This window comes from Chaetodon trifascialis, chromosome 1, assembly GCF_039877785.1.
Source record: "Chaetodon trifascialis isolate fChaTrf1 chromosome 1, fChaTrf1.hap1, whole genome shotgun sequence".
In the NCBI taxonomy this organism is placed as follows: domain Eukaryota; kingdom Metazoa; phylum Chordata; class Actinopteri; order Chaetodontiformes; family Chaetodontidae; genus Chaetodon; species Chaetodon trifascialis.
In genome coordinates, this window is record NC_092056.1 from 9,459,505 (window position 1) to 9,471,714 (window position 12,210).

The following is a 12,210-nucleotide window of genomic DNA, read 5'->3' on the forward strand; positions in this document are numbered from 1 at the left end:
CCTTTATATAATCCTGCACAGTGTAAAAGCTACAGGACAGACAGTTTTTTTTCTACATTATCATCAGCAGCACCGGCAGCTTCATCATCGTCGTCGTCATCATCATGCCCCTCCAGCCTCGGGGTTCTGGTTAAGCGTCTCTGCAGCCTGCAGCATCTTCACGGAGCATCTCGCCGCGGACAACACTGGGTCCGCATTAAGTGACGTGACTTCGGGCCAATCCTGTTGCTGCTCGGGCTGTCGACGCCACTGAAAGAGAGGGGCGGTGTCCAATGACGAGGGTCGGCGGGGTGGGGTGGGAGGGGTGGGGTGGGGGGCGCTCGGTGTGGTGTACTTCACCACCCCTCCTATGGGTTTACACAGAGTTAGTGCAAGATATTCTGCTCTGGGAGTGAGAGTGCAAGGATAAACGGCACATACACGCTGCGCATCGGTGTCACACTGAACAGCCGTATATTGAGGCTGGTATTTCCAAGTGGGATCGACTCTGAGATTTCTTTTTTTTCTTTCTTTTTTTTTTGGCATAAATGCCTTCATGATTTTTTTTACCTTGTGTCTACGCCGGCTGACTATTGATGGTGCGCCGTGAACTTGAAACATGACGGGACATGAACGTCTCTTCTTGCGTTCACCTCATCGGCGCTTTCACCTTAACAGGTAGCCGGAGGGGGGACAAAACGCCGGTTTTCTCGGGACGCGTACGGGAGATGAGATTTGATTTTGCGACCCGCTCTAATGGAAGACACCACAAACCACTGACCACCTGGCTGTGTCTGCTGGAGAGCGACGCTGATCACCGCAATCACCGCAGGTCGCGCAATTAGATCCTGTCCATTCCCGAAGTTAAATGGGGGAAACGGAACTGCGACATATGCAGCGTCTAATTTACCCCAGTTTGTGCGACCAGCTGCTTTTACCCAAAACCTGTGCTAGAGTCTGATTACTCCTGCGGGGCGATTATTATTTCTCTGTCTCTCTCTTTCCTGGACCCAAAGCTAGATCAGACTGAGAAGGATATCTTTACCCGAATGAGCTCGCAGGCACTGGATGAGAAGACTATGAGCTGACACACTCCAGTTTTCCTCCTGCGCTGTAACGGATTTGGGTATGTACGATAAGAATAGGTCTCAGATGCCCACTAAGAATTCCAAATCTGACTGGGCTTAATTTGTAGGCTTCATTCAAGCGTATTCATTCGTTTAGGAGCCCACACACAGCACTTTAATTCTGGCAATTTACGTGTAAAATTAATAAGACTGTGTAATGTGTTGTGAAGTTTTGTGACCATGGGGGTTTGAGGCGCTGGAAATACCCAGTGACCATAAAATGTGGAGGATTTAGAAAGGGAGCAACAGACATGAATGGCTGCCTAACAGCTACTGCTGCAGTGTTTTTGTTGATTTTTTCCCCTTCTACTATGAATTGTTGATTAAGGCCCTTTGTGTAGATTTAACAGTGAATGAATGAATGAATGAATGAATGAAAAGTTGGCAAAACAGCTAATTGTGAGGAGAGGGGTGGGGGTTGTTAAATATATTTCTGTTCATGGCAAAGTTACTTTGCTGAAAAGAAACTGTCATGTATTCGTAGGTTTGTCCGTGGAAGATTCCTGCCATCACACACAAGGGAGTCACTGCCTGTGACAGCGCTGCATAGAAAGAAAGCTTTGAGTTCTGAAGGCTGGAAACACATTTACTGTCATGGATCTAAAAGACTATTACCTGTTGGGAGCCCTGCTTGCCTGCGTATGGCTCGATCCTTCAATAGCCCAAGAGTTAATCTACCCCATCAGAGAGGAGTTGCAAGAAAATGTCCTCATTGGAAACATACCAAAGGACCTGAACATTTCCCATACAAATGCTGCCACTGGAGCAAGTGCTAATCTGGTGTACCGGCTCGTCTCCAAAGCAGGAGACAACCCGCTAGTCCGCGTTCTGAGCAGCACTGGCGAGATATTCACAACATCAAACCGAATCGACAGGGAGAAGTTGTGCCCCGGTCCCTCGTTTGAGGACAGCGAGTGCTCCTTTGAAATTGAAGTGGTCATCCTGCCTAATGATTATTTCAGGCTGATTAAGATCAAAATAATTGTCAAAGACACGAATGATAATGCCCCCATGTTCCCGTCCCCTGTGATCAACATCTCCATCCCGGAGAACACGCTCATTAACAGCCGCTTCGCCATTCCTTCTGCCACTGACCCAGACACTGGCCCCAACAGTGTCCACAAATATGAGCTGATCAATGGGCAAAGTGCCTTCGGCTTAGATATAGTGGAAACGCCTGAGGGGGAGAAGTGGCCCCAGCTCATTGTGCAGCAGAATCTGGACAGAGAGCAAAAGGATACGTATGTGATGAAGATCAAAGTGGAGGATGGCGGTAGTCCGCAGAAATCCAGCACTGCTATTCTCCAAGTTACAGTAACAGATGTCAATGACAACAGACCGGTGTTTAAAGAGGGTCAGATAGAGGTGCATATACCAGAGAACTCCCCTATTGGCACATCTGTTGTGCAGCTTCAGGCCACAGATGCAGACATAGGAGCAAATGCAGAGATACGTTATGTATTTGGGACTCAGGTGTCACCTGCTACAAAGAGACTCTTTGCATTAAATACAACATCTGGCCTAATTACGGTGCAGAGGCCTCTGGACAGAGAGGAGACTGCCATTCATAAGCTCTCTGTTCTAGCCAGTGATGGCAGCTCTAGTCCTGCCAGAGCTACTGTTACCATAAATGTGACTGACGTTAATGACAATCCACCTAATATAGACCTGAGATACATAATCAGTCCCATTAATGGAACTGTTTTCCTGTCAGAGAAGGATCCTATCAATACCAAAATAGCTCTGATCACAGTGTCCGACAAAGACACTGACATCAACGGCAAGGTCATCTGTTTCATAGAGAAGGATGTGCCCTTCCATCTCAAAGCTGTGTATGACAACCAGTATCTGTTAGAGACATCAGCGCTGCTCGACTATGAAGGGACTAAGGAGTACAACTTTAAAATTGTAGCGTCTGACTCTGGAAAACCAAGCTTGAATCAGACTGCCTTGGTAAGAGTGAGGCTGGAGGATGAGAATGACAACCCGCCTATTTTTACTCAGCCAGTTATTGAGCTGGCTGTTATGGAAAACAACAAACGCGACCTGTTCCTCACTACTCTCAGCGCCACCGACGAGGACAGTGGGAAAAACGCAGAGATAGTTTATCAGCTTGGACCGAATGCGTCATTCTTTGATCTTGACCGCAAAACGGGGGTCCTGACAGCATCCAGGGTTTTTGACCGGGAGGATCAGGACAGGTTTCTCTTCACTGTAACGGCAAGAGATAATGGGACACCCCCTCTGCAAACGCAGGCAGCTGTCATTGTAACTGTGCTGGATGAAAATGATAACAACCCTAAGTTCACACATAATCACTTTCAGTTCTTTGTGTCTGAGAATCTTCCTAAATACAGCACTGTGGGGGTGATAACTGTCACAGATTCAGATGCTGGAGAGAATGCTGCTGTTTCTCTTTCCATATTGAATGACAATGAGAACTTTATACTGGATCCTTACTCTGGGGTGATAAAATCTAATGTGTCATTTGATCGGGAGCAGCAGAGCTCCTACACTTTTGATGTCAGGGCTGTGGACAGCGGCAGGCCTCCTTGCTCCTCAGCTGCCAAGGTGACCATCAATGTCATCGACGTGAATGACAACACCCCCATCGTCATCTACCCCCCCTCCAACACCTCTTTCAAGCTCGTCCCTCTCTCCTCTATCCCGGGATCTGTGGTAGCAGAAGTGTTTGCTGTGGATGGTGACACGGGGATGAATGCAGAACTGAAATATACCATTGTGAGTGGGAACAACAAAGGTCTTTTCAGAATTGACCCTGTCACGGGGAATATTACTCTGGAGGAAAAACCAGCAGTGACTGACATAGGCTTACACAGATTAGTAGTCAATATCAGTGACCTGGGATATCCCAAATCTCTCCATACTCTGGTGCTGGTATTTCTGTATGTGAATGACACTGTGGGCAACTCAACCCTCATCTACGATCTCATCCGACGCACCATGGAGACCCCAATTGACCGAAACATTGGTGAAAGCAGTGAAACTTATCAAAGTGGTGACTATTTAACCATAATGATCGCCTTTGTTACCGGCGCCCTAGTGGTGATTATTGTCATCTTTGTCACTGTGCTGCTGCGCTGCCGCCATGCTTCCAGGTTTAAAGCTGCACAGAGGAAAAAACAAGGGGCTGAGTGGATGTCGCCCAACACAGAGAACAAGCAGAACAAGAAGAAAAAGCGCAAGAAAAGGAAATCCCCCAAAAGCTCCTTGCTCAACTTTGTCACCATCGAGGGGAACAAACCTGACGACCCTGCCCACGAGCCAATCAATGGAACCATCAGCCTGCCCACCGAGCTGGACGAGCAAGGGATTGGACGCTTTGATTGGAATGCCACACCTACCACAACCTTCAAACCCAGCAGCCCAGACCTAGCCCGGCACTACAAGTCTGCCTCACCGCAATCGGCCTTCCACCTCAAGGCCGACACGCCGGTCTCGGTGAAGAAGCATCACGTGATTCAGGAGCTCCCATTGGATAACACATTTGTTGGGGGCTGTGACACCCTTTCCAAGAGGTCCTCCACGAGCTCCGACCACTTCAGTGCCTCAGAGTGCAGTTCCCAAGGAGGGTTCAAGACGAAGGGGCCCATGCACACCAGACAGCAGGTAAAAGAGCACTTTTACTGGTCTATAAGTACTGCCTATAACTGCCCTGTTCCACAGTGCTGAAGTGCCAGTCTAGATTAGAGACTCACCTTAAGTTACTGTGAAGCAACAGACAAGAGTACAGGAGACATACCGCTTCAGCAAGTTCCGCTGTTTCTCAAACTTTGAAAAGAAAAAAAAAAAAGTAACTTGAACAACTGCTAAGTGAAGGAGTTGACTATGGACTCAACAGTCACATGCAAACCTTTGGGGGAATAATTATAGACTGATGTTTTGTCATTAATATCTATTTAATTCATATTTAACAAAATGCAAGTGGGTGAGTGATTGCCTTGCCTTATTTTGTGTATTCAGCACCCAGGTTAGATCACTGGTAAAATGTACCAACATAACATTAATTGTGATTCAATGTTCTTTGTGAAAGAAACATTTTTTTCTTGCCTATCTACTCAGATTAGTGTTTTCATCCCAGATAAATGCTGCACACATTCTTCAAAAACTTAGCTGACTTTTCACCTCTCTCATGAAACTCTGAGTGTATTCATGTTTTTTTGTTTGTTTCTTTGTTTTTGGTGTGTATTGTAATATCACAAAAGACCTTTTCAACACCTGCAGCAATAACAACAGTCAATAATTAGCCTGCTGCGGTGGTATTGTGAATGTCACTGTAGGCTTTGCCACATCATCTAAGCTTGAATTAAATGCCTCCTCTCAAAGCACACTAGCGAACTGAGTGAAGCTTGTCTGGAACTTGATACACATCCAATTCAAAAAGGATTAGCCAATAATGAGCCTCAAATTTCAACGTAATCCATGCTGCTTTTTATCAAAGCCTTATTAATTTTTCTGCTAATAAAGCAGCACTACACAACACACAGTTCTAATCTAATGGAACACACGTGGACAAATACAGGGAGCAGCAGAGAAGAGGGAAGAGAGAGCGAGCAGAGGGAGAAAGGGAGGCAAAGTGAAAGTGTTGTCAGTGGGTCAGGCTTAACGGGTGGTGGTACTGAACCTTTAGGTGGCAGTGTTGCGCTGCACGGCACGGCCTGGCACTATGCCAACCTGCAGTGGACTTATAAATGCAAGGGAGGAGAAGAAAGGAGTGAAACCTGTGTTGGTGTTCTTAGTGAAATACTCCTGCCTAATGATGTAGAGGCTGCACAGGGAAGATTGATAATGGCAGTTAGAGATGTGAGTGATAAGATCTATCCGGAAGAGAGAGTGGAATTACAGGGGTGACACTGTGTGACTCCTATCGATGCATACCTCCGGGTCACTGCATCTGGGGTTGCATTTAATGTGTTTCTGTGTGAGAGGTAGCAGTCAAAAGAGGCATTCAGTTTGGCGTTATTTGCCAGGCACCGCTGGTGTGTGTGTGTGTGTGTGTGTGTGTGTGTGTGTGTGTGTGTCTGTGGTTGGTGGTGTGTGTGACAGAGAGATGAGTTACAAGGCGATGAAATGGGTGATGGTGGCGTCGGTGGGGACTCAACGCTAGAGGAGGACACATGAGATATGACACTATACTTTAAGCACAACTCCATTGATTCGCTCAGTCATCCAAGAGTTCCATACAAGATTTATTGGAATCAATAACTCTGACAAATGATTCAAAGACGCACACAAACAGAGCCAGTGTGTTCCATATAGTGCTGTCAATAATGTAAATAATGTATTGCTGCAGACACTTTTGCTTACACGTGTTTCTATGAAATGTTGTGTACAAACAAGATTCTTTTATGGACTTGTGCATAGCATAAATCTAATCCTTATCGAAGCTGAGGGTTGAAACTGACCTAACATTGTGCCTCAGTCTATTTCTGCTTTCTGTTCACTCACGAAATGACACAGAGCAGTTCAGTTCAGCTGAGTCTTACCAATCTAACCTTCATTCTACACTGTCACCCATTTTCAGAACTTGTGATCACAAATTCATAATCAAATCTGTGTTAAATTATTTTTTGATTGAGCAACATTGTTTAGATTCAGATGAAACCCTTTGCCTTAAGAAGCCCAGGCAAAGTGCGACAACCTTCCCTTCAGCAAAACCTATGAATTACTCAAATAAATATGCACTAATATATTGGACTTCACACAAGGGTACACTTTCTTATCTCATTTCCTTATTATTAGAAGAAAAAGTAATTTTCTACCTCTCCACTATTAGCTAGTATCTATCTTTGGAGATCTATAATGAAGACTCTTCAGGCGTATCTGGTTGATTCTCAGTCCGAAACATCTCCCTGATAAAGATCTGTCTTCAGATTTGAAGTTAAATGGCAGTTATTGATTGTGGTTAAAATGATTGGACTGCACTGACTCTCTTAGTGGATAAAGCAGGGTACGTTATCAATTACAGCCATATTTTGATTGTTTTGCACAATGCAACCATTTGCATTGACATGTGAATGTCATCTCCATTACATGAGCATTGATAAGCAGATGGTCATCCAGTGTGTCCCATTCCTTTTTAAATTCTATCCGAGCATCCGAGTGAAATCAGAGAGGAGATCAGCTGTAATTTAAAAGAAAAAAAAAAAAAAAAAAAAAAGCTGAAAGTATACTAATTACGTTTCAGTGAATGTTTAAACAGACAGTATATCCAAAAGGTAATATCGTCGGATTATCATATTTCCTGCAAAGTAGAGCTGCTTTGGTAAAGATAAGAACTGCATTATTAAAAGATTTCTATACATGCATAGATAATAAAAATACAATTTAAAGTTATTACCCAGTACCTTTGCAGTTTTAAAATGCGCTTTGATGCACTACATTGATAATAAGTTCAGTTCATGCCATATAATGCATCACATATAAGAGAGAGTGATAAAATTTAGCATTTTCATTGTTGCCTTTTGAGTAACAAACCACGATCAATCTCATATTACTGCCTGACAATGACATGAAACAAGCTATTAAGTGAAAGGGGACGTTTAACTGAAAGAAATGTCAAGTCTCTCAGAGACTTGAAAAGCCATTTTGTTCCAGTTCTCAAGAGTCACTTCTATGCAACGTCAGCACTGATCAATAAATATGGAATCTTAAAGAAAATTGATAAACAAGCAGGCAGAGAGGAAGAGCAAAGCATGACGGTTTCACTGTTGTCTCCCTCTCAGAGAATTTAGAACATAGGGACTGGAAATCTACAGCAGTGTCGTCACAGACAGACGCCGAGTGGAATCAGCTTTATAGAGATCCCAAACTTTGCTGATAGCAATAGGAGCAATCCTTTCCTCTCCTTTCTTTTCCCCCACTTATTATTTACCCTCCAGGGACCTGCATTAGTGTAAACAGCACTGAGGAAAAAAGCATGAAAACACTGTCCTAGTTTCACAAGGCAACACAAGCATCTAAGAAACCAAGTATAATCATAGCCGTTTCACCATCAGCCTTACTTTCTTTCCTTTCGATAGTCTTAAGGGGACACATACAGTAGATGTGGTTCACCAACATAACATGAGCCCAGCGGCCATGCGTTGTAGCCGTGTACTGCACATTAGATCCCCAGATCATGTTATAGACACGTTTAACACGGTTTCACTCAGGGTGCAGGGTTTGGAAGTAGTCACCGCTATGGTGCATGAAAAATTGTGCTAAATCAATTACAATCCACATTCTAGGTTTTTAAACATCACCATTTAGCTTAAACAAATCCCATGGTGAATGTGAAAATAAGACTGTTTATGGTCTGTTCACTTAGCAAGCAGGTGCAGATTAATGTGTGTTTTTTGCACATATGGAAGATGCGCTCTCTTTCCCTTTGCTTCTTTATGGTATAATATGGTAATATACATTATGTGTAAGGATGCACAATTAAGGGCCTTATATAGGGCTTTCAGTCGTGCAACCATGTGGGCTAACCATGTGCAAAAAGGCTTTATTGTTGTGGGTTATTAGTGTTTTTCTTGCATGGCGGAAAAGATGCAAGCACTGAAAGAAAGCGTGTACCTACAGTTCATTTATCCCACACTGCTCTGATGTGTTTTCCTGCAGCACAGATCCTGCCGTAGCTCTAGGGAAACAGTCTAAAAGCTCTGTTTTATGGAGCTTCACTCTTGCTACAGCACATATAGAACAGCTGACAACATATGCATCTTAGGTTGACTTAATCAAAATAACTCTGGAGACTTCTGTTTTCAATTTTGTCCAGTTTTTCCGTCTGACTCACATATCATTTCCCCTCTTGTTGTGACTGCTGCAATACAAACAGACTTGTATTACAGTATCAGTCACAAGAAATGAGCAGTCCATTAAACGTTACAGTAGATGTAGTATTCAAGTTAAAGTGCAGGATGAGGGATAAGCCTGTGAGGAGGAACAGGGAATCTTTCACAGACTATTCCTGGTGTTGTCTTGTCAGTACATTTAATGAATGGACATTCTATGCAAACAGGAGTTTGTACAGACCATTGTAATTATGGAGCCTTGGGGGAGTCGTCCTTCTTGTGCAGGTTCATTTGCCACATTAATAAGGGGATTAGTAGTACGTACGGGGGCTGATGGCAGTAGGAGAAGTTTGAGAAGATTAATGAACTATGACAATGTTGCACCTGAGGGGAAAAGTCTGTTGCAATATCTTCTGGGTTGTGCTGACACAGAGTTTGGCGGCATGAAAGAGGAAGATGGAGAGAGGCCAGTGATTGTTGCCGACTGATCATACATCCTTCTCCTCAGCTATCCTGTCACTTCTATGGGATTCTTTGTTTGTGATCTCTTATACTGCACATGCCCATGACACTTTTGACTGAAGATGTTCCAGTGGAATACATTTTTTTTCTTGAAAATACGTATACAATCTCATCGTTTCTGCACGTATGAATAAATGTTTCAGCTGGATACACAGCTATAAAGACAAACCAAATCTTTGAGCACATTCTCTGTAATCTACATTTGGGTCTGTTGCCAACATCAGTTTAATGATGAAGGGAACTACTGGTAGATGCAAGAAGAATAACCTGCACTGCATTCCTTTATTGAGTAAAATGTAGCAGATCCTCAAAGCAATTGTAGCTATCAGGAGATCGTAAGCCAATAAGTCTGTGAGTGAAGTTTCTATCAAAGCTTTAAATCATCAGTGGAGGATTTGCAGTGCTCTTTACGGCAGACAACTTTGTATTTCTTTAGAAAACTTGTCATGTCCTCTATGTCTAGGTGGGTAAAAGGAAATGAAATGGATTGTGGGCTATACTAAGGTAGTGGGTGTGAGTACTACCAGAGTAGATTATTGCCCCAAGGGGGATCCAGTTTTGTCTGCTCAAAACAACAAAATAAATCAAAGCTCCCTGTTGGTACACTGGCTGAACTGCGGAGTTCATTTATATGTTTTTATTTTTCCGCTGTTGAGAAGAATGAAGTGCTACTGATTTTTAATATATTTATTTATTTATAGCCTTTTCTTTCTCTTTATTTTTCTTTGTTGTCTGTAATTGCCAGAGACAGGATTGCCAAAACACAGATGATGGCAAATTACCAGGAATTACATTTGATTTTTTGTGAGCATTTTGTTAATTTTCATTTCTGTTTGATCCATTTTCATACATTTGTTGAGACACCTCTCCTCATCACTCTGTTTTATTCTGTGAAATGTATATTAATACAGTTTTGATAATGGCAGATATTGTCACGTATCAAACGATCTTAACGTGTGTGTGCATTTGTGTATTTTTTTTATTGTTGTTTGTCCATCACGTCTGGCTGGGAACCCATTCATCTCCAATTCATCATCCATTTCTTCAATTTCTCAAAGCACATTGATTGATGATCAGTCTTGAGGGGGTTTGCTTTGTGAAGCTGACTGTTTTGCATGCACAAAAGCCAGAGTCATTGTGGCTTTTGTGGGACTGTCATTACTTAATTCATCTCCATGTTTTCACTAATCAACAAAACACATTTCCCATTTTTCTGAGGCAATCAATCAAGTTGACATACTAGCTTCATATTTTTTTCTAACACTGCATGATGAGAAAAAGACAAACTGCAGCTTAAAACACTTACAGTATCGACACTTCAACTGAATTCTCAAATTGTCCATAAGAGTAGAGGGTGGAAGAAAATGTTTCTTGACTACTTGCTTGTCTACAAAAAAGAAAAAAAAAAGTTATATAAAAAGATGAAGTTATGATGCTACTTCATTGTTTGAATGCCCCCCCCCCCCCGCCCCCCCCAACAACCCATCTCTCCTTTCCACTCCTCACTAGGCCCCTCCACCCACTCCTTATCTTCCCTGTCTCCAGCCCACACCTTTCACCCATGTTTTTTCGGGGTCAGCGCCGTTACATGCAATGTTAAATCACCGAGGGTGTGTTCACCTTTGTGTTCTGATCATTTGTGACAGATGAGGGTGCTTTGTGTTCAGCACGTAGCCCCACTTTCTTTCTGTTACGATCCTCTCTCCCTGTAGTATCAGAGAGAGATGGGGTGGGGGGCGTTTGTGTGTAAAAGATGGACAAAGTGGTGCTGTACGTCCTGACATGACAAACCCAGAGGGAGACGCGTCCTTGTCATTGGGTTGTTGTGTCAAGTGACACACAGGCTGCTGCTCTGTCACTAGCGTGTGCCAGTGTCTAGACTAATAGTTGTGATAATGGCATTGCCAGCCAAAAAAAAAACCCTCAAGCAAAGAGCCACACTTGACTTGAAATGTGACTGCCATTGACTGCTTTGCCACTGGGCCCCATAGCTCACAAAGACTCTGTAACCCTCATCGATGTAAATCTTTCTTGTATATATGAGATGTTTCATGTAAATTGAACTCCTGGTAATCTTGCCTAATGTGCTGTGATAAACAATAATGGACTTGTTTTTATTTTGCTTTTGCTTTATTTATTTGCCCTGCTTTCTACTTTTCCTTTTTTCATTGCTGGGTATACATTAATTACATCTGAAATAAACTCTGCCAGTTATTCAGTACACTGCAACTCCTATTCTGTTTTTAAAAGCTTTATTTGAACAGTGCTATTCTACCTTTATAATTTCATAATAAATGTTTCAAAGAGCTCATTTCTTTCTTGTTTTTAATTCGTCCATTTGGTCTCCTTTTGTGATGTGTCTAAACTGGGATATATTTCAGTCAAGCTATCATGTGTGAATCAGTTTTTGCCCACAAACAAGTTGTCCGGCTGATTATGATGCCAACTCCCGCATTTTAAGGAACAAACAGATTTTCTGTTTGACTGAATATTTGAAAGGAGGCAGACAAAATCACTGACATGCAGCCGAAATGTGGAGTCAGGACAGGAAGAATCATGACAATGACTAAAACTCCGTCCATGGACACAAGAGGGTGTGATTATTTGAAGACAGGTTGAAAAAATGTAGAATTTGTTTGGAAGTACTTCTAGTGTAGCTACAATCAGATGGACTGTGAGTTAAATGAGGATAGCTGTCTCACATAGCGTCAAAGAACAAAATCTTCTTTATGATGGTATCTGAAGTCCTAAAGTGCTCTCTCCTGGACATTTGTGTCGTGTCTTCA

General features: G+C 42.9%; 1 protein-coding gene across 5 annotated transcripts in view; it reads left to right on the plus strand.

Moving 5' to 3' along the window:
- Positions 1–357: 357 nt before the first annotated feature.
- The window catches only part of LOC139349512 (protocadherin-9), a 197,734-nt gene continuing 185,881 nt past the window's right edge, over positions 358–12,210 (plus strand). For 3 of the 5 annotated variants that reach the window (XM_070990431.1, XM_070990670.1, XM_070990751.1), the window contains exons 1-2: positions 360–1,105; positions 1,591–4,736. In XM_070990431.1, the coding sequence (XP_070846532.1) occupies positions 1,701–4,736 (3,036 nt within the window). In that variant the 5' untranslated portion in view covers positions 360–1,105; positions 1,591–1,700. Of the gene's footprint in view, positions 1,106–1,590; positions 4,737–12,210 lie in introns of all 5 variants that reach the window. The other 2 variants (XM_070990512.1, XM_070990590.1) reach the window with 2 other exon arrangements.